Below are 25,207 nucleotides of genomic sequence, written 5' to 3'. Positions count from 1 at the left end.
AATTGCTGATTGGAAATGCCAGTGTGGCTTAATATGTAATTATATGCCGTTCTATTATTATATATGTAATAATAGAATGGCATTTCAACATTTTACAAGGATTTCATTCCTCAACCTCAGGATGTCTAACTTTTCACAGATGATGCAGTTCTTGCTATAGGTTTCGACGGCTTCTATAGGGGAGGATGGCTCTCCTTAGCCTGGCCGTCAGAATTTGACCCCCAGTGATATTTGACTTCTTCTGCACTACATGACCTGTATTCCCATAGCCGCCATTCTTTGGGTGCATGAATGGTCCAGTATTTACTGGATCTCTCAGTACCTTTGCCTGATGCATCCACTATTATACCTTTCATATCTTGTGATGTACAGTATGTTGCCGTGGTAGCAAATGAATTTCCCCTTTGGGGATTTAATGAAGTGCATCCTTTCCTATCCTGACAGACTCCTCCTATCGGCCTACCTAACAGGCTGTAATTGTTTCAAAGCTACCATAGCACCTACTCTTGTATTGCCTTTTCCTTCTCAAAACATTGCATTCCAACTGTTACTTCATCACCCATGCTCAGTCTATCCAAAATATCCAGTCCCACACTGAATATTGCAGGACCAGCTATTTTGACACTATTCAGACCTACCTTCTCAACTTTTATATCAAATTGACTACATATCGAACAGAAGCAAACAGAACCATTGTGAGATCTTTGATTTCACATCCTACATGGCTGGTTATCTCAAGCTTTACTACAACTCTTTCAGGGCTGAGTGTCGAACTGAGGCAAATACATTTCTCCTTACTGGGTCTCTACCTGCCCAACTGCTAGACCACCCTACCAGATAAAATCTCCTCCACCAATTCTTAACTTTGTGGCGTGTGCTGTGCAAGTGAAATGCTATTTGTTGCGGTGCAGGTAATACAATCTTACCATCTATTATAGTAGCTAACCCTCAAGCAGTTACTTACCAGTAGCACAAAATTAATATAGAGCTGTGGAACGTCTTGTGGTTGTTTTTACTACTGCCTTCACTTTTATTTATCACTGCAGCTTTGGGTTTTATTTAATATTATTCACGGGCATTGTTTTTATTGAATTATTCATGTATAATTTATAGATCTTAAAAGTTGAGAAAGAGCCGGTACAAACTGCATTTCACTGCACTGTAAGTTGAACTTAAATACACATGACAAACATGAATTTTCATGGAAAAAGTCGGGCCCAGGCTACTGTGTTGAGCCATAAATATGTTAATTGATCACAAAATACATTTTTGTTTATATTGTGTTAGGGTTAGCATATATTTTCACTACTCAACCTAGTTAATACATTTTGCTAAAAATGTCCCACATACTCACAAATTAAACAAATAGAATTCCATTTATCAGCAAATGCAATTGTCAGGGTGGTGCTGACTGGGGTTAGGGTAGCTAATCCTATTACAGCTTAGCCAAGTCCTCGATGAATTCCATGACATGTAGGTAAAAAAAAAGGTTTTAGTGAGCTCGAGGGAGGAAGCTTTTATATAAAGCTAACTGAGCTGATGATGCATTTTCTAATATAAAAAAAAAATGTTCAAACCTGAAAGTCAATCTGGTGTGAGGGCATACATCTCAATGGTACCCTGTTAAACTACTTAGGAACAGGAAATGACTGTAATACACTCATAAACACTTCACTAGAGAAAAAAAACTCTGTGGAATAGTTGAAAGGATTGCTGATGATCTTCTAACACCTGAGAGCAAGTTTGTCGGATGCTACAAACAATGTTTAGAATGAGTTGTGTGTAGTTTGTCATCACAGTGAATATTGGCACAGTACAAAGTTTGTGCTTTGGAGCACTTTGCATTTTTCTTTTAAATGAGCTCAAGTGAGAGTTACTCTGGTACATACTAGTGCAATATTTGTCAGACAAATCTATTTCACTGTATTTGGCATCATACATAAAAGTATATTCATATAAAACCTTCACACTTTATAAATATTTTCATTAAGCTATTTACAAATGCAAAATTCTGGGGTGGCTCCATAATAACAAATGCATACAGCACAAACACACCAGGCCTCTATGTACCTACTAACACACTGTACATAAAAGAAATCACACACAAATACTCACACTGATTAAAATCATTAAGTAACTTATATCATTAGAAACATGATATGTTGATCTTTTTTCAAATGATATGTAAAGGTGCAATCAGTGATGTGTCCTTTTTGCATAATACTGGATTAAATCAGATGTGATTATCTTTAAGTCTGTTTTTTCTCACAGATCAGTTCAGGTTGGTGTCTCACACATGAAAACCTCCAGTCCTGAAACTAAGTGAGGATAAATGCCTCATTAAAATCTTATTTGACGCTTCGGAGCGTTACTCTTTTTCTCCTTGCAGGTGAATGTGTATCTGAGAATTTTGGGGAACAATTCTGCCATGTGGTTCTCTTGCATAATTGATGAGTAAAATGTGGAAGCACTCTGTGGATGGAAACAGTGGCTTAGCCAAAAAGTGATAAGTTACGTCACAATATCAATATTGCTGAGATACTGCGCTATTTTGCACATATTTCGGATGTCGTCACAAGGTCATGTCCTGTAGCTCCTAGTGACTAAGAATCTTATCACAGTCTTCGACCTGTGAAGATCTCTGGGCTGCATATCTGATTTCGCTTTGGACTGTTGAGGAATCACGAGGAGTAAACACAAACCACACACAAAAAGACTGGAACTGGTGGGGGTCAAATTCTTTTCTTGAATTTGCTGCCTACTGAGTTCATATGCTCTCAAGAGTCAAAAAATACTGACTGCAATTTAAAGCTGCATGGAGCAGAAAATAAGTAAACATTAGTTTTCTTTCTTTATAAAAACTTATTGTAATTTCATAATTTGGGGTTCTTACATATCATTACAATACCACAACCCACTGAAAAGCTCAACCTATGATTTAAGGGCAATACTAAAGGCAGTGAGGTCCAAATACTTTAGGAATAATTTGATTACAGGGCTGCTGTAAGGTGTTGCAGGTGAACACATTAGAAAACTATACAGTGGTTTCATTCATCCAACGGCCAGTTCGTAAATTTCTAGTGCCGGCTAACCCCAGGAGGTTATCCTCCTGCAGGCTCCTGTTTCGGCTAAAGGAGCCTCGGATGTTGATGCTGGCATGTTGCCGAGGCAGAGTATTTCTGGGAAAGCCTTTCTGCTCTTGCTCTTCACAGAGAATAGCCTTTTCTTTGTCTGTTATCTTTGACATGGAGCTGGAAGCATCAGGGTTTTGTTGATACTGTGAGAAGCTTGTATTGGAGGAATGATCAGCTGAACTGCGCTGGTGCCAGTTGCAGGTGTGAACCCTATGAGAAGGCAGTAAGCTGTGACATGAGCAAGAAGCTAATGAGTCTTGTACACTGTGGCAGGATGTCTGGCATTGCAAGCTTTGGCAGGAAACAAGCTGTTTATCTAAGTGAGGACTGAGGCAGGTAAGCTGGAGGTCTGGGTTTGGATTTTTGGAAACCAGTGTTGAGCCTTCAAGATGGTGTGCAGCATGAAGGCTGTCTATATGGGAGGTGTGCACACTCTCATCTGTGTTAACAGAGGTCATGTGACTTTGGTAGTCCTGGAGGCTTAGACGTGGGGTTTTCGAGGAGCGTGACTTTGTTCTGTCAGTAAGGCAGCTGTGCAGGGGCAAAACGAGATGAGGCAGGTCATCTGGAAGTGACTGTGGATGTATTGAGGCCATTGGATCTGTGAGAGGTGAGGTGAAAGTGGTTGTACCAGGACTCATCACAGCCACAGAGCATGCACCTGTGTGGTTGGTTATGGGGCTCTGGGAGGGTGACGTCATTTTCTGGTATGAACTCTGCACAAGCAGAGGAGAGAAAAGTGGCTGCTTGCCTGAACATGGGGAGTGTTGGTGGCTGTGGGGTGGATGGAGTCCCTGGTTCTGGCTTAGCTCAACCCCATTCCCATTTTCCATCGTGGACTTAGATGGACAACAAGACCACCAGCAATGCCAAACATCATCTCGTTTGGCACAGTGCTGGATGAGTAGGAAAAGACCCAGAGTTACACAAAATGCTCCGTAGAGGCAGCTGAATATCATATCCAGGAAATGTCCCAGTGACACTGCCAGTCCGCCTAAAGCCCAGGTAGCCAGAAACAGAAACAGGGTGAAGGCTGTGGCCCGGAGCTGGGATTTAAATGAGTGCTCATTGACTAGCACTGATACACCAGGAGCAAATGGTGGACAGTCCCCAGCAGGTCCAGAAGTTCCACCGGTATCCATCTGACAGTGTTGGTTTGCCTCACTGGATGACAGCTGCTGCTGCTCCTCACTCAAAAGTCGCAGTTCATACTTCCTTTCTGGGTGGCGTTTGAGCTTAATGTAGGTGGAGAGGAAGTACATAGACATTACTAAGAAAAGAAGAGTCATGGGAATATAGAAACCTCCCAGACTTGGTTCCCATGCCATCCAGCAACTGAAAAAGAGAGAGAAATGAAAAATAATTTTATTTAAGCATTAATTGCAATATGATTTCACAAAAATAATACTTACTACAGCGCTTCATCCGTGCTGCCATAGTTATCCATACCAAATGCTGCCGTAACGCCAACAATTATGAGAGGGATTCCATCACTAAGAAGATAAAATCTGCACAAAAGTGAAAAATATCAAGTACAGCCACTGGCTGGGGATTTAACAATTCCAATAACAAGCTGAATCAAAGGACAAGCTCTAGCCAAGCATTTTCTTCTACTAATCATGGGCCAGGTTGCATGTAGGCGTTCCAGGCATCCCCCTCTCAAGCAGTGCTTTCCAGGACCAGAGGAATCCTGATTCATGCCTAAGATGGGATGGTTATGTACTCGCTTCACCAGTATGTGGGCCTAACTGTAGTTCTCTTTCCAATCAGACCTGCCCAGAAAGCCTCTAAAAAAGGCCCAGGAGGCCATACCACCTGAACTGAATAAATAAAATTGCTGGTAAATAGAGAGCCTTGCCTTTTGGCTCAACTTTCTTTTGCATGAGAGATATTGCCCCAGCAAACTGTCTGTCAATCTGCTACTCTAAGTTACCATCATTTGGGAACAAGACCTGAGGGATTAGCCAAAAGCCAATATAAGCCAGTGGTTCTGCTACATTCATTTACAATTGTAGCCTGTCACTGTCAAATGAATGCTGTCACTTGTTAAATTTTATGTTTTTTTTTTTTTTTTTGTTTGTTTGTTTGGGTTTTTTTTTTTTTTTTTTTTTTTTTCGTTTTTGCAAATGCTCTCCAACATCTGTGCACGTGCAGTGTAGAATGAGAAGAGCACAAGTGGGGAGAGGGGGTGGATGGGGTGCGACACCATTTGTGATCAAAAATAAATTAATTATGTCAGAGAAAGATAACTAGCAACAATTTCACCAGTGTACCTGATCAGAGTCTGACCAAGTTTCACCATGAAGAATAGGGCAGTGAATCCTTGTGCTTGTCCTTGTGGACCCAGACCCTGGGCCTACAATAGGACCACATGCAGCAATATAAGATAAAACATAGCAATACGAATAATAGCCAGAGCCTTGTCACATGGATGTTCAGCATATGAAAGGCTTATTTGCCCTTTTAATATTTCTGCCAAAAGTATAACACAAACACCTCCTGAGGTGAAATGGGAAAAGGAAAAAGCTCTTTGTAAGTTATGCTCAGCCATTTTTCACTGGCCTTAAGGGCTATAAAAGTGTCTGCAAATTGTAGGTTTAGGCCTACAGTATACTTATTGTAAATTCAGTTTTGTGCTGCTGCTGCTTCTTCCCGTTAGCCACTGATAGCGACTGCAGCTGCTATCTTGAAAATCCTGATGGTAGCCCTTGCTAGCTTGCACCTATCCTGGCAAGTCAGGTGATGATCGACCTGTGTGGATAATATCTAGTTTTGCCTGAAAAGGCAATCTTGAAAAGGGAGTATCCAAAATATATTCCACACTGTCTTCTTCTTCACTAGCTCCCGCCATTTCCCTCCAGCAGGAGGAATCGCTGATTTAATAGCCTACCCAGATACCATTGGAAGTTCTATTATATTAACCCATTGTTTCTCAAGAAATATTAGTCCAAGTTTAAAACAAAGATCAATAAATTGTTACTAATACTGACTGAATAAAAATATTCAGTATTTATTCAATATTTAATATTTTTTTTCTTTTTATTTATATTTACATCCAGTATATTCCCTGTTACATCATATATTTTTACATCATAGATTGTCTGCCCTAAATGAGTAGTATTTTGGTTTTAGTTAAAAAGGGACAAACAAACGAGGTAGATAAAAAACAAACAAACAAGAAAAAAGAACTATGTACATGTTGAGAGTGATCTTTTAAAATACACAACTACACACCAATTTTCATGAATTTGTGAAAATAAAATCCGGCCTATGGGGCGTGACATAGGTAACCCAGTTTTCCCATTATGAAGCAAATTTCTCCAGTTTATGGTTAACAAGTGCAGTTATCTTTTCCATTTTATAAATGTCCATTGTAATTTCCATCCAGACATTTAAAGATGGGCTCTCCTGGGATAACCATTTCCTGGTAATAGCCTTTTTACAGGCCACAAGCAAGATGTTCATCAAAGTGTTTATCCCTTTTCAGCCATTCTTGAAGTATGTGGCCAAAAAACATAGTCTTACTCTCAAAAGGTACTTTGCATTTAAAGATGTCCTGTAAGGCATTGTGTATCTCTTTCCCGTAGTCCATCATGACAGGGCAGTCCCAAAAAACATGACAATGGTTTCTCTCCCTTCTCCCATTTTATATTAATATAAGAAGTTGAGTGTGATTTCTGATTCAACAAACCCTAAAACAAGCATGAAACAATTTTATCCCACTCATTAAATTGATTTTGGCTGATCTCTATAGGCAGGGTTTGAAATAGATATAGCAGTCTTGGCAATATATTCATTTTGATAGAGTCAATTCTTGAACTAAGATTGAAGAAAGGAATTAAGTTCTCACTATGTCCTTTATTTTTTTATGTATGGGTAGATAATTATGTTCTGATAATTTTGTAAGCTCTTTAGGTAGGTGGATGCCTAAATATTTAAAGGACTCTATTTGCCATACCAAGGGGTAACTATTTTTGATTTCTCCTGGTGGGGTATAGTTATAAGAAAGTAACTGGGTTTTACCTATATTGATTTTGTACCCTGAATATTGACCAAAGGGTTCAAATAATTGCATCAGTTTGGGTAGAGAATATGTTGGGTGCCCAGGACAAAATGTCATCCGCATAACAGGACGATTTATATTCCGTCCCTTTAATAGAGATTCCTCTGATGTCCTGGCATGTTAATGTATATTGAGCTAGTGGTTCCAGATATAATGCGAAGAGTAGTGGTGACCGTGTGCAACCCTGTCTGGTGCCCCTCTCTAGGGTAAAGCTATTTGATAAATATCCGTTGACTTTAATCCTAGCAGTAGGATTGTCATATAGCTCCTGTATGGTTTTAATAATTGTATCATGAAGCCCGAACCTATGTAGAACTCTGTAAAGAAAATTCCAATTGACCGAATCAAAGGCCTTTTCAGCATCTATGCTAATCACGACATTAATCATGGCTTTAATTTTATTTTTTTTGGATATGATGCATAATATGTAGGTTCTTTCGTATATTGTCTTGTGTTTGGCATTGATGTATGAAACCTGTTTGATCACTATGTATCAGTGTTGGTAGAAATTCTTCTAATCGTCTGGCCATGATAGAGGTAAATAGTTTATAATCCACATTAAGAACAGATATTGGTCTGTAAGATCCACATTCTATTTTATCCTTGCCTTCTTTTGGTATGGCTGAAATTATTGCCTCCTTCCAGCTAGGTGGCGTTTGTGCGTTTTTTAAAGCCCAGTTCAGCGTGGAGAGTAAGACAAGTGTTAGTTCTTCTTCTTCTTCTTTAGTTTATTTTTAATCACTTTTGTTCTTGGATCCCTAATTTTATTAATAGTATTTTCCACTATCTTTTTTTTCTGTTTCCACGCCAGTATTTTCATAGATTTAGACCCACTTTCATAATGTCTCTGTTTCAAAAACATTAGATTTTTCTTGGTTTCTTGTGTGGCCAAACTATTAATTTCATTCCTAATATTTCTGATTTCTCTCCCACTCTCAACCCAACCGGTCGAGGGCAGATGGCCACCCCCCCGAGCCTGGTTCTGCTCGAGGTTTCTGCCTCTTAAAGGAAGTTTTTCCTTGTCACTGTCGCCAAGTGCTTGCTCATGTTGGGTCTCTTTAAATAAATTTATAAAGAGTTTGGTCTAGACCTGCTCTATATGTAAAGTGCCTTGATGTAACTTTGTTATGATTTGGCGCTATACAAATAAATCTGATTTGATTTGATTTCTCTTAATGTATCCTGCGCCAAGTCCAGTTTGTGTTTTCTTTCTAGTTCCTTTGCCTTGTTTAAGTCTTCTAATGTTTTATTCCTATTTTTGTATTTAAATGAAGATATTGCTATAATTTTCCCTCTTAAAACAGCCTTCAAAGCATCCCATAACATGGGAGGTGAGACCTCTCCAGTAGCATTGAACTCTGACAATTCAGTAATTTCTGATTTAATTTGTGCTTTAAAAGATGGATTGAATTGAATTTAGTTTCCACATATTATTCTTTAGTGGCAGGTTAAAATCAACAGATAAATATAATATAATAATTGGTGCATGGTCACTCAAATCTATTGTCCCGATTCCACATGTATGTATTTTATCTTTATCTTTCCCAAATGTCATAAAATAATTTATTCTTGTGTACAGAGAATGAGGAGCAGAATAGTGAGTGTAATCCCTTCTGTTAGGGAAAAAGTCTTGCCATATGTCAATTAAACCCACATCCTCAAAAAGTGTTTACTTTCTTATATAGGGACTTTGTATAATGAGTTTTTCTGCTAGATGAGTCTAACTTTGGCTGTAGATGTATATTTAAATCCCCTCCACAAATCAAAAGACCTTCCGTTTCAGTTACCATGATATTGGTGATTTTTTGGAAGAAACTGATATCACATCCTGGAGGTGCATAGACGTTAGACGTTGGATTCCCATCTATCTTCCCCCTTACTAAAATAAATCTACCCTCCTTATCACTCATTTCGAATACTTTTTCAAAATTTGTTTTGTTTGTTTAGACCAAATTTGTTTGAAATAAGGATAGCAACTCCTCTCCTATGTTCTGATTTGTATGAAGAAAAACAGATTGGTGAGTCCCTTTTTCTTTAGTTTAACATGCTCCTTATCGGTCAAGTGGGTTTCCTGCAAGTAAACTACATGGGCTTGTTCTGTCTTCATTTTAGATAAGATTTTACAGCGTTTAATTGGATTTAGCAGCCCATTGACATTAAAGGAAAGTAATTTTACCTTCTCGCTAGCCATGTGTGTTTACTTGTACGTGTACCATCAAACTTAACAGATCTACTCCCTGAACAAATAAGAACACAAGAACATGAATGAATAGTAAAATAAAAAGGTGTGATTCCAAGGCTGGGGTCTCTAATAGATGACCGTAATAGATGACCCTGAGCTGAGCTAGATAAAGCGTCTAGCGTCGCCTCAGCATACTCCTTCCTCTTCTGCAGGACCCCTGGGGGGTAATCCTGGTCGAAGTATATTAACCTCCCTTTCAGAAACACCTTGTTCTTTCCCCAAGCTTTGCGCAGAATCTCTTCCTTAGTCTTGTAGCGCAATTTGACTATTATTGACCGCGGCTAGTCCTCCCTGTCTCCGGCGGGTCTTGGTGCCAACGTGCGGTGCGCCTTCTCAATGTCCAGCTCCATGATCGGGGGGGATCTACAGCGTGTCCCGCAATAATTTCTCTACAAACTCCACCACAGACAACCCCTCGGCTCCTTCGGGAACGTTGTTTATCTTTAAATTCGCTTGAACGAGGGCTAGCATTAGCTCCGCCATCTTCAGTCCCCGTAGTGGAGCTGTTCCCCGGATTTTCCTAATTTGTATGCTCTACGGCTGTGCTTTTTTGTCTACCTGCTTTTTCCCCATTCTTGCCCCACTCGTTCGTTAAAGTAATATCTGAAAGTCTGGTATTTGTATCGGGGCGAAATAACTATTATCTTGAGGGAGCTGTTACCTTAGGCTGCCATTCAGGGTTATGACGTCACCGGAGCCCCCAACCACACCTTAATATTTTTTCTTAGGCCTTCACTGAATACTTTGAAGGCTCCAGAGGGTTCCCCTCTGTTTTTAATAGATTTTACCAGTGGCGGCTGGTCAGTGGAGGGCACTAGGGCGCAGACCCCATCAAATCAAGAGATGAAAATCTAAAGAAAAGACAATGTTGTAAGATGTAAATAATTCTTAAAAGATGGTGTCATTTCATTCTGCGGGTGAGTGTCAATAATAATTTAATGTTGTTTAAATATTTATTGGGGTCTACAATTATTTTTATTTTGTTCAATTTCTGAAGTAAGAGGCCCTGGTAAAACAGAATACAGTGTGTAAAATGGTGGACACAAACAATACTAATCTAAATCTACCAAACTCATACTGAACCGTGACTTCTGGGTACCTTTACAACGTTACAGTTTACAGAAAACTTTTTGTTAAATGTAATTTAAAAAGAATGCCATTTCTGGTGAGGTGTAAATTAGGACAACCCCACATATTTTATCACTTAAAATGGTTAAAATCACACATAGATGTATCACATCAGGTGCAAATGATCAGAACATCATTACCCAGCATTTTGAAGGTGGCTTGCCCTATTTAAACCTCAGACATTTAGTTTGGTGCGCCCCTGACTGTTGAAGTGAGAGTGAGCACCATTGTGAGATCCAAAGAGCTTACTGAGGCCCTCAAAAAGAAGATTGTAGCCGCTTATGAGTCTGGTAAGGGAAAGATCTCAAAAGAATTTGACATCAGCCAGTCCACCATCCGGAAAATTGTTCACAGGTGGAGGACATTCAAGGCAACTGCCACCTGCCCAGGTCTGGCCTTCCAAGCAAGTTCACCCCCAGAGCAGACTGCAAGATGCTAAAGGAAGTCATCAAAAATCCTAAAATGTCATCATGGGCCCTACAGCAAGATGTGAAAGTGCATGACTCTACTATCAGAGCTTGAATTGCATAGGAAGTGTGCAAGTTGGAGACCTTTGCTCTCTAACAAAAATATCAAGGCCAGCCTGAAGTTTGCCAGAGAGAACGTAGACAAAGACGATGACAGCAGAAATATGAGTCTAAAACTGAATTATTTGGGCACCAGAACACATGTTTTGGTGTAAACAAAAGTACAGCATTCCAAGAAAAGAACCTCATACCAACTGGAAAGCATGGAGTTGTGGTCTGGGGTGCTTTGCTGCAGCAGGACCTGGCCTACAAGAATCTAGTCAGCGACATTTATGCATTTCGGGACATGAACTCGGTCAATAAAAATGTGTAATGTGGCAACAGATACTGAAGCTACAGAGAATGTGATTTAAAAATCCTCTTCTTTGTTTTTTTTTTTAACATACTTTTTCATTATTTAACACTCATTGTCATGCTGTAGAAGTATCAAATGGTCAAGAAATTCTTTAGTATGTTTGGAAAAACGGCTCTGAAAGATGACATGAATAAATACAAGTTCCTTTAACATGGGCGAAAATCATTGCTGTAATGCTCTGCGGATTACCACAGATCTGCTCAGTGTGACATGCTGTAGTAAGCATGTTACGTCCTTTCCTCTTACTGGTGATCATGGTGCTGTGTTGTGTCAGATACTCACCTTTCTCTATTTCCCAAAGTATTTAGGTGATTCTTCAGAAATACCTGCTGAGAAGCAGCTTTTAGTTATTGGCTACTACTCTGAGGAACCAGAAGTGAGGGACACCAGTGGCCATAGTTAAGTGCTTCTGTAAATAATATAAGGAGGCACTGTATCAATTTCCATGCTATGATGATGACATCGAGATGTACTGAAGCCAAATGAAGCTAAAGACATAAAGACCTGGATGACCTGGAACTTCTTACTTCTAAATTTAGATAAATTAAAGTTGTTGTACTTTTCATGATTCCGTTTATGGTTTGGTTTTTGTGTTCTCTCTCCTTCCCCCTCCCCTTTCTTTTCTTCCTTTGGCAGTACGTGTGTGGCAGGGGAAGTGATTCGCTTCTCCTGTGGCAGCAACACACACATTTCCATTCACCTCATCACCTAGCTATATAAGCTTGGTCTTCACTCCACCACTCTGCCAGATGAATCCACTCCATGCGTCTATCCCTGTGCTAATGTAATTAGAACAATGTGCAGTGTTAATATTTTCATGGTTTACCTGAGGATGGTTGGCTTGGTGTGAGTTTGGACCAGCTCATTCGTATCCTGGGGCTGGAGTGGGTCCTTGGACACATCTTTACAAATGTTCTGGGCAATAAACGTCAGCCACAACATGGTAGACAAAGAAGTGTAGTGGAGCACGATGCCAACCTACCACAGAGATGCAAACAAACCTTATTAAAAGTAATTTGGATGTGACATGGCTGGGCATCTTATCCCAAAATTATACTCCTATTATATTCCTATTACCGTATTATTTCTGAATCATGCTGTCACTGTATTGTGTTAAGAAATTGCCCAGGGAGTGAATGAAATAGCATGGCCATCAAATGAACAGCTCCATTACAATATGGCCGCTGAGCCAATTCTGCTTAGCTTTATTAAGGTATGGTTTGGGTCCTGGGCGTAGGGCCTTTCTATTTGCATGTTCTCACTATGCTTGCATTCCATTCCATCTCCTCTGGGTACTCCAGTTTCCTCCCACCAACCAGTGACATGCATGTTTAGGCTGGTCAGTGACTCTAAATTGGCTGTACAGTATGTATGAGTGTGAATGTGAGTCGTTTGTGAGGAGGGAGATTAGACAATCACTGGTAACTGCTGAGAAGAATTAGCAGTCCTGATTAGCATGAAAACAGCAGAAACACCAGCAACAGGAGATGAGACTGTCCACAAGAGGGCTTTAAAAACAGATTACAGGAAGAGTAAAATTCACATTAAAGCGTACTGCACAAGACTGTCTGGGGCTCAGACTCGGCGCATAATCGTGACCCAGTTCTCTTTTTCCCTAATCTCCCAGCAAAATGTGTTAAATACTGCTGACATAAGCTTTCAGGAAGAGGACGAAGGTCAGAGCAGTCAATGGAATGGCCAGCATGCCACCTTATTCGCAGCGTCTAGGCTCAATTCTAGCTTCTGCTACAGGTCATTCCCTGCCCTCTCACCCTGTTTCCTGTTGGCCTCTCCACCACTTACTAATCAAAATAAAAGCATAAAAAGCCAACTCAAAAAGCTAAACTCAAATTATAACCTTTATCACTTTATTCTTGGAGGATAGGGTTGTCTCACCCTGTTGTATTTTATTTATAGTGTGACAAATTATATCATCATCAAAATCATCAGATTTTGTAAACTATGTGCATATGTATCCATGGCAACCCTGGGAGCAAAGAGCCCCCCTACATAACAAATCCCAAATGTCCTCCCGTAATGTATGACCAAAGTGAAACATTGACTTCTTGTCATGTTTTGAGTTCTGTCTGGTGTTTAGTGTTCGGTCTGTGTCACTTCCTGTCTTATTTTGAAGTCCCGGTTCTGTCATGTTCCCCATTACTTTACTTCCTGGTTGTATCCCCTGTTGAGTGCTTTCCCTGCCCTAATGTGGATCATCTGTGTCTTGTCTAGTCACTGTGTATTTAAGTCCTGTTTTCTGTTAAGTCCATGTGAGATCCTTGTCACGTGTCATTTGTCCCTTGTATTCTTGGTGGTGTTTGGCCTGCTTTCCCTCCCTCCTGACCTCTGTCTCTGCCCATGTCTCTTTGCCTAATTCTCTGCCCGTGTCTCTTTGCCCATGTCTCTCTGCCCGTGTCTCTCTGCTTGTCTCTCTGCCTGTTGTCCCTGTCTGTTGTTTCTTCCTGTACCCTAGCCTTTTCACTCATGTTATTTTGTAATTTTGATTTTCCTATTAAAAGTATTTTAAGTTTTCACCTATACCCAGTCTGGCTCCTGCATTTGGGTCCTCACTCCCACACCACCACCCACAATTCTACACCTACCATGACACTTTTAGACTTTACACTATGCGTGTGTATGTCTTCAGAGGCTCACAGATGAAATTCTGTTTGAATCACTGTTAAATTAGACACATGGCCGCACAGTGGGATAGTGGTTAGTACTGTTGCCTCACAATAAGAAGGTGGTGGGTTCAGTTCCCAGGCTTGAGGCCTTTCTTTGTGGAGTTTGCATGTTCTCCCCATGCCTGCATGGGTTTCCTCCGGGTACTCCTGTTTTCTCCCACCGTCCAAAGAAATCATGTTTGTGTTAATTGGTGACTCTAAATTGTCCGTAGGTCTGAGTGTGAGTTGTGTCTCTGTGTATTGGCCTTGTGATGGACTGGTGACCTGTCCAGGATGTAGCCCGTACCCAGTGTGAGCTGGGATTTGGCTCCAGCAGCCCCACAACCCAGAAACAGATAAGCGTTTGAAGGTGAATGAATGAACTTTGGAGAAAATGGTGTGGCTAGCTCAAACTATGTGCCTGTGAAGATGAGTTATTAATATAATTTTCACCTCAGCTCTCCAATCTTGCAAAACTACACACCACTAACTTTGAATATTGCATGCAATACACACTCATTACGAACTGAAAATGTCAGAATTGAGCATGATACTTGAACAGTTGCTGCCCAAAAAGAATAAAAGCTATGAAATAGCTGAAAACTTCGATGAATAGACAAGACACACGAATACACAAATGCAATAGACAGTCGTAATTTTTTTGGCTGCTTTTTCGCCCCTTTACTCCTCCAGTAGAGAAAATAAACAGTAAACAGATTGAGACACATGTTTTCATATATAATTTGCTGTGTTTTTCTCAAAACCATAGGACAAATCAAATAAAAAAATTTGACGGAAGAATAAGAAGAAGTAAAATAAGAAAAAGAGCATGCAGGATAACAATAGTGACTCTATAGCTATAGAGTTCCATTCACAGAGGTCCACTGACTGAGTAGGGCCCTGAGGCATGAATTAATCTTTTCTGCATCTGTAGTGTACACCACTTTACACAAGCATGGAGATTCTTTTGAGCTTCAACAGAGCCAATATTGTAGCAGTTTTCCTTTAGCAAAGAAGCCAATTTAAGAGGTAGCCTAGACATCATTACAATTAAATAAAAAAATTTAGAAAAATTAAATAAAAATTCTGTATCTGAACATTGCCACAGTGAGCATGTTAGCATGCTTCTACCAGTATTTAGCATTCATCCAGGGTTAATGAAAGACATGCCACTATTTATCAGAACAAAGCAGATATGAAGCAGGAAAAAATGTGAATTAAGTCTTGCAAACTGAAGCTTAATGATTAACCAAATTTTTCATCTTGTCCTTCACTTAGATGACATTTGTTAATGCAAGCATTTTATGTATCAAATCAGGTGGCAGTTTGTTTGAGGCCTCTATGTCAGTGACCTCAGGACTGACAGGAACTGTCAAAACAACAAATGAGGAGCAGCTTACTCGCCATCACAATTTGCAGGCAAAATAGAAAATACCACCACACTTATAATTTATAGGCAAAAGAACTTACAATCTGACACATAAAAGGGAAGTTGATCTGATTGATGCCCCCAGCAAAGACTCCAAATGTTACTCCGGTGTGAAAGAGGAAGTTGAGGAGTGTGTGCCAGCCATTCCGGCTAATGCGGATCACACTGTAAACAATTAACACAATACAACAACAATGGTGAAACAACAGAATATGAGTAAAGCCAACAAATAAATATACAGGAAATTAATATGTAAGTCATACAGTGGCATATGAATGAAAACAAATGTAACTGTCATCAACCAGCCGGTCCTTTGGAACCATCTGGCTGCTTTTTGCTTTGTGTTTCTCTTCCTACAGAACAAAATCTGCTAGTGTAGCTTGTATTGCCTCCACCTCCTGCACCCTCTATACTTTCATGCCCCCATACCCGAACCAGGGTCTGTATCAAATCAAATCAAATCAGATTTATTTGTATAGCGCCAAATCATAACAAAGTTACATCAAGGCACTTTACATATGGAGCAGGTCTAGACCAAACTCTTTATAAATTTATTTAAAGAGACCCAACAGATCCCCCGATGAGCAAGCACTTGGTGACAGTGGCAAGGAAAAACTTCCTTTAAGAGGCAGAAACCTTGTGCAGAACCAGGCCCGGGGGGGGGGGGGGGGGGGGGGGGGTTTGAGAGTGGGGGGGAGAGAGAGAGAGAGAGAGAGAGAAAGAGAGAGAGAGTGAGATAGGCATGGGGGGGGGGGGGGGTGTAGGCAGGAACATGTTGCTGCATGAAGTTCATGGAGTTGAGCTGTAATACAGAATTCATGAAAATATGGGACCAGCAGGTGTTGCAGGAACATGGGATGGAGATGAGTCACCACCTGCAGGATGAGGACAGGGAGAGAGAGGAGAGGAACTGGGAGAGACAGAGACTTTGGCAGAACATGGTTAGTAAATGCAGTATAAATGCTTAGAACTGGGTGAAACTGTGTTTTTTTTAAGTAGGATGGTTCTTATCAACGCATGCAAGGGGGGAGGAAGGGAGAGCGAGCGAGAGGGAGGGAGAGAGAAAGAGGGAGAGGGGGAGAGAGGGTGACAGGGAGAGACAGAGAGAGAGAGAAGCTCAGTCCTTCCCCCAGCAGCCTAGGCCTACAGCAGCATAGCTTAAGAGTAGTAGACTTTAACTTTAACTGAAGATTACTAAAGAGTCCGCCCCCCGGACCGATACTGGAAGTTGGTTCCATAGAAGAGGAGCCTGATAACTGAACGATCTGCCTCCAGATTTACTCTTGGAGACTCTAGGAACCACAAGTAAACCTCCATCTAGAGAGCAGAGTGGCCTGCTAGGACAGCAAGGAACTATGAGCTCTCTGAGATATGATGGAGTTTGGCCATTAAGAGCTTTATATGTTAAAAGAAGGATTTTAAATTCTACTCTATATTTTACTGGCAGCCAATGAAGAGCAGCTAACACAGGAGAGATATGATCTCTTTTCCTAGTTCCTGTTAATATTCATGCAGCAGTGTTCTGAATGAACTGAAGGCCTTTTAGAGATTTGTTTGGACATCCAGATAGTAATGAGTTACAGTAGTCCAGCCTAGAAGTTTCAAATGCATGGATTAGTTTTCCTGCATCACCGCGAGAAAGGATGTTTCTGATTTTCCTAATGTTTCTGGATGAAAGCTGCCCAACTAACTTGTTTTATGTGAGGGACAAAGAACATGTCCTGGTCAAAAATTACTCCAAGGTTTCTTACAGTGGAGCTGGAGGCCAAAGTAATGCCGTCCAAACTGATGAGATTAGATAGTATTTTTCTGAGGTGCTTAGGACCGAGTACAATAACTTCTGTTTTGTCAGAGTTGAGAAGTAAAAAATTTCCAGTCATCCAGACTTTTATGTCTTCAAGACATGCCTGCAGTCTGACTATCTGAGTGACTTCATTTGGCTTAATTGATTGGTACAACTGAGTATCATCTGCGTAGCAGTGGAAGTTGATGCTGTGTTTCCTGATAATGTTGCCTAGAGGAAGCAGATAAAGCGTAAAGAGGATTGGTCCAAGTACCGAACCCTGCGGGACTCCATGACTGACTACAGTACATGAGGAGGAGCTGTTGTTTACATGAACAAACTGATGTCTATCTGATAAGTAGGATTTGAACCACCTTAGTGCAGTTCCTTGAATTCCAATTTCATGTTCCAGTCTCTGTAGTAAAATATTATGATCTATGGTGTTGATTGCAGCACTAAGATCTAAGAGGAGAAGTATGGAGGCTGATCCATTGTCTGAGGCCATTAGAATGTCATTGGAGACTTTAACCAGCGCTGTTTCTGTGCTATGATGGGCTCTAAATCCTGACTGAAACTCTTCAAACAAACTGTTCCCATCCAGATGCTCATGTAGTTGTTTTGCTACAGCTTTCTCAATGATTTTAGAAATAAATGGAAGGTTCGATATGGGTCAATAGTTTGCCAAAACATCTGGATCAAGATTAGGCTTTTTAAGCTGGGGTTTGATGACCGCAGTTGCCTGAGGTACATAACCCAGAAATAAAGTCAGATTAATCAAATCTAGAATGAACGGCTCAATTAAATGAAAGGTCTCTTTAAAGAGGCTAGTTCGTACTGGGTCTAATAGACAGGTTAGACCCATCATCTGGATGATGAAACTATAGAAGCTAGCTCTGAGAGATTCAGAGGTGAGAATGATTCCAGATGTAAAAGAGGCATCACAGCTGATTCAGGAGTTGCTGTATTCAGTAGGAGATTTTTATCTAACGTAGGCAAGAGCTGATAAATTCTTTCTCTGATCGTGAGAATTTTATCTGTAAAAAAGTTAATAAAATCATCACTGCTTAGAGCTAAGGGGATCACTGGTTCAACTGAGCTATGGCTCTCTGTCAGCCTGGCTACAGTGCTGAACAGAAACCTGGGGTTGTTCTTGTTTTCTTCTATGAGTGCTGAGTAATATGAACTTCTAGCACCGCGGAGAGCTTTTTTATATGTTTTTAGGCGATCTTTCCAGGCTCTGTGAGACTCTTCTGACTTACTGGAACGCCAATTTCTTTCTAATTTCCTTGATGTCTGCTTTAAGGCACTGATTTGGTAATTATTCCAGGGAGCCAGCCTCCTCAGATTGAATACTTTCTTTTTGAGAGAGATTCTTGTCGACTCATTGTTGAGATTTGAATGCAGTGTGGCCATAGTGCTAATCACAAGGTCATCAACCTGCGTATGGGAGAAATCCTCATTTGAATTTAGATATGGCATTGTTGGGAATGATGACCGAATGTTCTCTTTAAATTTAGCCACAGCTGTTTCAGATAAACGTCTTCTATAGCTGAATTTATTCCTCAATGCTGTGGAGCCCATTAAAGTAAACTCAAATGTAATAAGGTAATGGTCAGTTAAGAGAGAGTTTTGGGGAAGAATTGTTAGCTTGTCAATTTCAATGCCATAAGTTAGAACAAGATCAAGGATATGATTGTAGAAGTGAGTGGGTTCATTCACATGCTGGGAAAAGCCAATTGAGTCTAGTAGGGAAAGAAACCCAGAACTAAGGCTGTCGCTTTCTACATCAACATGTATATTGAAATCTCCCAGTATAATGATTTTATCTGTACTGAATACTAACTCTGATATAAACTCAGAAAACTCTGATAGGAATTCTGAGTCCGGACCAGGTGGACGGTATACTGTAACTAACAGAACTGGTTTTCCACCTTTCCAGTCTGAGTGGGAAAGACTAAGAGTGAGGCTTTCAAAAGACCTGCAGCCAGATTTTGGTCTGGGGTTGATTAATAGGCTTGACTGAAATATTGCAGCCACCCCCCCCCCCCACCCCCCCCTCCGACCGGTGGTACGAGGGATATGAAAGTTAACATGGGGGGGTGTAGCTTCATTAATGCTAACATACTCATCCTGCTGCAGCCATGTTTCACTTATACAAAATAAATCAATATGATGATCAGCTATGAGATCATTAACTAGTAGAGATTTTGATGATAATGATCGAATGTTCAACAGTCCACATTTGATCGCAGTGTTATTTGTGGCTATTTTAATTTCAGTTAGGTTTTTGTTGTTAGCTCCTCTTCTGTTTAATTTGGGTTTATTAACTTTTCTAAATTTAGGTGTTCGGGGGACAGACACAGTTTCTATAGACCTAAACATAGACAGAGACTCTATTCTATTCTTGACTGAGGCGCAGAGGAGCGTGTTAAACTGCGGCTCTGCCTCCTGGTCTCGACCCGGGATTGTCAGGGTTTTGGATTTCTAATAAAATCGGTCATATTCCTAGAAATGAGAGCGGTCCACAGTGGGATGGACACCATCTCTCCTAATCAGACCAGGTCTCCCCCAGAAAGACTTCCAGTTATTTATGTAGCCCACGTTGTTTTCGGAACACCACCTCGACAGCCAGCGGTTAAATGACGACATGCGGCTGTACATGTCATTACTGGTCCGATTGGGGAGGGGGCCGGAGTAAACTACAGTGTCCGACATTGTTTTAGCAAAAGTACACACCGATTCCACATTAATTTTTGTGACTTCCGACTGGCGAAGTCGGGTGTCGTTACTGCCGACGTGAATAACAATATTAGCATATTTACATTTACCCTTAGCCAGCAGTTTCAGATAAGACTGGATGTCGCCTGCTCTGGCCCCCGGATACACTTCACTATGGCCGCCGGTGTCACTAACTTCACGTTCCTCAGAATAGAATCACCTTCACTAGAGTCGGCTTTTCAGTGAGTGTGTCGCTGAGAGGGGAGAACCTGTTGGAAACGTGAATTGGGAAACTGAACCGGGGGCTACTGCCTACGACTATGCCTCTTGTCCGGACAGTCACCCAGCCGCCCTGACTAGATCCCGGCTGCTCGGGAGCCACTCGGGGGGAGGAAACTATCTTGGCTGCCGTATGAGCTCGTCTAGGTCGGTCCGCACCGGCTACAGGGGGGAGGCTAGCTACACTAGCATGAGATGGGCTAGCTAAAGTGCAGAGCCATGATTCTAACTCATTAATTTTCGCAAACAGAGGAACAGAGAACAGAGAAACCGAGGAACAGAGAGCTAGAGGACATTGCTAATCGGGTAGTTTGATTAGCAGAGGAGCAGAACCGGTTATAATCTTTGGAGAAAGGGGAGATATTGACTTTTAAACCTAGTGTTGGTCTGAAAATAATTTGCTGTTGGATTAATCAAGTGAATTAGGAAATAATAGCAGAAGAACAGTGGAAAGAACACATGAGGTGACGCAGAGCACAGCAGAGAGCACAACGGCCAGTCACCGGAAATGACGCAACACGCTTACCGCCCTCCTCAGTAACCCATCCCTACTTTTATCTTGACCTCTTCTATTTCTCTCCCCTACCCGAACCAGGGTCTGTATCCCCACCCTGCTTTCACTGGTGCAGTTGGTGAGAGGTCAGAGCAGTTGACGATAGTGCTGTTTGAGATAGTTGTCTTTGTGTCAGGAGTCATGATGGCTGGCATTAGGGGGTGACTCTGGGATGCCAGTGTTCGTGGTCTAGCCTCCTGGAGGTGTTGTGGGCCTAACTAGACGAAACACAGATGAAAGGAGGTTCCCACCTGATGACCCCAAAGACACTATAGCTATCACCGCTCACTGGCCTAGTTGGACATTATCTGTAGGGCACATAGAGCAGGGCGATAGTTTGTTGCTAGGAAGGTGATCACTGAGTCTGGTCCATATTTTGTAGCACATGTTTCTTGTGTTTTCTCTAAAAAATGTAAGTCATACACTGGCATATGAATTAAAACTAATGTAACTGTCATCAACCAGCCGGTCCTTTGGAACCATCCGGTTGCTTTGTTCTTTGTGTTTCTCTTCCCTACAGTATGCCCCCCCCCTTGTCTGTGTGTGCCCGATTAGAGGAGCAGCTTTACCTGGACATCCTGCACAGAAGTCCACCATAAGCAGTCAGGAGCCTCAGCATATATTCTCCAGATTCTCACACACACATCACCAGATTGCTGTTCCACCAAGTTTGGTAGATTTCTATTATTTATTTCTATTATTGTACCACCAACAGTTTCCTGCCTCCCTGCATTCCAACCCATCTGCTCTGCCCTTCTCCCTGATGCCCCCTTACTTACCTTCAACTGGACTCCCATAAACACCACCTCAACCTTCCCTGATGTCTGACTTTTGTTTTCTGATTGGCATTTAACACACTGGTATATGAATAAATATGTATGTAATATATAATACATAAATCTCGATGTTATTGCATAATAATGTGACAATAATGAGAGGTATTTAAGGTAAAAAATATTTAAAATAAAATTTTAGAATACAAGATGATTGTGCTCTGATTCCTGCAATCCACTGTAATGTAAATATCCTAGATTTCTGTAAATCAGTGCAATAGGAAATAAAGGGAGTTCTGGGTATTGACCCACATCTTGAGCCAACCCTATACATACTTGGTATGGTGCCCGAGGACTTGATTGGCAGAGAATGAGGCTATTTACTGAATGTCTTGCTACTGATACCAAGGAAAATGATAACTTCTTGACTGAAACCACAACCTCCCAAAATAACACAATGGAGAGACAGAGTAATGAAAGATATCAGAACTTTAAGCACCTCTTCCAATTAGCTCAGTTTGGAAAAGTTATTTTCACTGTCCATTTTTTTCATTTTATTATATTGTATTTTTATTATTATTATTATTATCAGTAACAATTACTATTTCCGATTTGTAAAGTGCATTAATAGACTACATGGGAAAAAGAAAGGAGTATTTGAACAAACATTGTTTGCATTTATGTGAAATTGTCAAGACTTATAAAGGCTGGTATTGGGGGTATGGGATATGCAGTGATGTTGACTTGAAAGGATTGTAACTGAGATTAATGTCATTTTATGTACATCCTGTATTTCAACTGCGTAGAATAAATAAAAAGTTACAAAAAAAAGAAGTGCTGTTTGAATAAGTCAATGTGGCTAAAGTGATTTGAGTGGTGAAAAATTCTATAAAAGTGCTGTCCATTTAGTATTTAAGATGACAAGGGACTTGAACAACTCCAGTATCAAGGTGCCCAACGGGGGCTGTGATGCTTTAGGTGGTAAAATGACAAAATACAGTCCTGGATTAGTTCCATGTGCTCGTTGTTTTCTATGAATAAGGCAATGAGATGGGATTTTAGAACTATTTTGCAAAACTGGCTTTCTAATATTCTCTCTATTTTGAGTCATAATTTCTGCTTCTACTTGTAATAATTTTGTCTGAATTTTTTTGGTTTTTTCCCTCCCTGCCGAAAGATTGTGTTGTTTTCCCATTCTTTGTTTCTTTTCTAGTTTTTGTTACTTCTACTCTAAAAAAGCATCTGCTAATGCCAGCTTTACTTGGCCCCTTGGTGTACTGTCCTGTGAAATTGTTCCTGACTTGGTGTGACTTTGTTTAGATGATCAGAGTGGCCTGTGATGCAAAAATTGTGTAATAGCAGTTCTTTTCTTTTGTGAAAGCTATTCTTCTGTTTTTCTATTCAAGAAGCAAGTAGGAGTGTATTTACATTTTTCTTTTCGGAAAGGTAGAAAAAACTCAATTAGAGGTCTTTGTTTTGTTTGTTCATTAAACCTGTTTTTTTCTTGTTTGGGTGCTACTGAAGTGTTTACATCTGGTCAGTCTGACATCAAGGGAGAACAGGCTTTTGCTATTTGAGCTGTTTGAGCCTTAAACACACTAAGTCTTTAGCTTCTGGTAAAATTGTTAAGAGAAGTGATTCCACCATAGCTGAGGGAGCCTGGGAAATCCATGTCCAAAATTCTCTACATCACACAACTATCCTTTCGAAATACTGTACAACACAGCTGTGTAACGGCAGACAAAAAATTGTACTCTCACCTGTGATGGACAATATATGTCATAATGGAGACAAGAAGACAGAGCAGCATGACTGCAGTGCAGGCATACACCACTGGATGAAGGTAATCTCCAGGGTATGGTGGGAATGACAACACTCTCTTCAAATCCTACAAATGATACATTTACAAAGACAGAATGCAGAATATGAAGATTTTAAAAAAATCATAGTGATTTATTAGATACTCAAGAATATAGGATAAAAATCACCCTGACATACAACAATAATACAGTGGCCTGAAAAAGTCAGCCACCCATCTGGAGTGACCTGCATTTATGGAAAAATGTATCCTAAATTATATTCTGACTGAGGATTTGGAGCCAAGTCCAACTGGTGGTATTTCCTAAAACAATTCCTATTACTATCTTGCTGAAAGAGGCCACAGGCATATACTGTATCACTATCACACTATATCTATGAAGGGCGTATGTTGGTCTGAACAATGTTTAGGTCGATGATACGCAGTGGCGACCTGTGGACCCAGACACTGGGCCTTCAATAGGACTGCATGTAGCAATAAAAGATAAAACATAGAAATACAAATAATAGCCAGAGCCCTGTCACATGGCTGTTCAGCGTATTAAAGGTTTATTTGCCCAAACTGGCTTCTCAACACACCAAGGTGATTCTGGAAAAACAGACAATCTAAGCTGGCTATCATGGCATCATTTAATTACAAAACTAAATGAAACAAGCAAATCACACATTGACTTACCTCACATATTTGTTTAGCTGGAATGAAAGTAAAATGTCTTGAATAATTATTAGCTATTATTCAACAACTAAAGATGGATCCAATGCTGATCCAATGTTTTCTTAGACACAATTGAATTTAAATGTAGATTTAGTATTTCTGTCAAAAGTATAACACAAACACCTCCTGAGGTGAAATGGGAAAAGGAAAAGTTATGCTCAGCCATTTTTCACTGGCCTTAATGTCTATGAATATTGGCATTACATTACAATACTGATCCAGGTCATTGTTCTTGCTCTCAAAATTGATTTGTGGGAAACTGGACTTGTATTTGCCTATGAAAACACTTCATCTTTTACCTACTGACAGAGAGTGTAGCTGCTAGCTTGAAAATGCCAGTGGTAGCCTTTGCTAGCTTGCACCAATCCTGGCAAGTCAGGTGATGGTTGATCTTTTTGTATATCTAGTTTTGCCTGAAAAAGCTCCTGATAGTGATATGCTATCTACATTAAATGTGTTGTCTGTACTGTCGAATTCTTGCACAATAATACTACGATCGCAATACCTTACTCTGACTACGGAAAGTTGACTTATCCAAGACTCTTTCCAGAGATATACTGGCTTTGGAACCCGAATCACTCAGCGAGCTAGACATTCTGCACTGGCAAGACCCAGGGGCCTGCGAAGCAGGGGACTCCCCTACTGCCACTGGCCTACACAGGAGGCGGCAAAGGTGGTGCAAAAGACATGAGAACAGTTTAGTGTTCCTGTGGACAGAAGATCCAATCCAAATTCACAGACACAAAGGACTCCGGGTGCCTGTGGCAAGGCATCTAGTCAATCACCGACTACAGGTCTACACCCCCATCATGTGAAGACAACACTGACTTCCTCAACACACTCAACACCTACTTCAGCTGGTTTGAGAAAAGCAATACCACCACACCATCAAAAAACCCAACTGGCCAGGGCAACAAAGTACTTCAACTCAACCCAGTGGACGTAGGGAGGACCCTATTCAAGGTGAACCCAAGAAAAGCTGCAGGACCTGAACATACCGGGGCAGGTGCTCAGGGAATGCGCTGAA

The 25,207-nt window shown here is 40.7% G+C and overlaps 1 protein-coding gene across 1 annotated transcript; it reads right to left on the bottom strand.

Annotated features, from left to right (window-relative positions):
* Positions 1–2,966: 2,966 nt before the first annotated feature.
* On the bottom strand, positions 2,967–12,406 carry adgra1a (adhesion G protein-coupled receptor A1a). The gene is made up of 3 exons (XM_029528196.1): positions 12,276–12,406; positions 4,547–4,642; positions 2,967–4,469 (listed from the first exon to the last, which is right to left on the bottom strand). The coding sequence occupies exons 1-3, from the start codon at positions 12,389–12,391 to the stop codon at positions 3,035–3,037; spliced, it is 1,647 nt and encodes a 548-aa protein (XP_029384056.1). The 5' UTR covers positions 12,392–12,406; the 3' UTR covers positions 2,967–3,034.
* Positions 12,407–25,207: the final 12,801 nt, after the last annotated feature.

The sequence above is a fragment of the Echeneis naucrates genome, chromosome 19 (assembly GCF_900963305.1).
Source record: "Echeneis naucrates chromosome 19, fEcheNa1.1, whole genome shotgun sequence".
NCBI classification, from domain to species: Eukaryota; Metazoa; Chordata; class Actinopteri; order Carangiformes; family Echeneidae; genus Echeneis; species Echeneis naucrates.
The sequence above is the reverse complement of the archived record's forward strand: the minus strand, read 5'-3'. Positions and strand labels throughout refer to the sequence as shown.

Excerpts from the sequence above, each read along its gene's own strand:
- adgra1a (XM_029528196.1), bottom strand. The coding sequence starts at position 12,391 with ATGTTGTGGCTGACGTTTATTGCCCAGAACATTTGTAAAGATGTGTCC. Across the intron at positions 4,643-12,275 it reads ACCAAGCCAACCATCCTCAG|ATTTTATCTTCTTAGTGATG; the intron begins GTAAACCATGAA and ends ACTTTTGTGCAG. Across the intron at positions 4,470-4,546 it reads AGCACGGATGAAGCGCTGTA|TTGCTGGATGGCATGGGAAC; the intron begins GTAAGTATTATT and ends TCTCTTTTTCAG.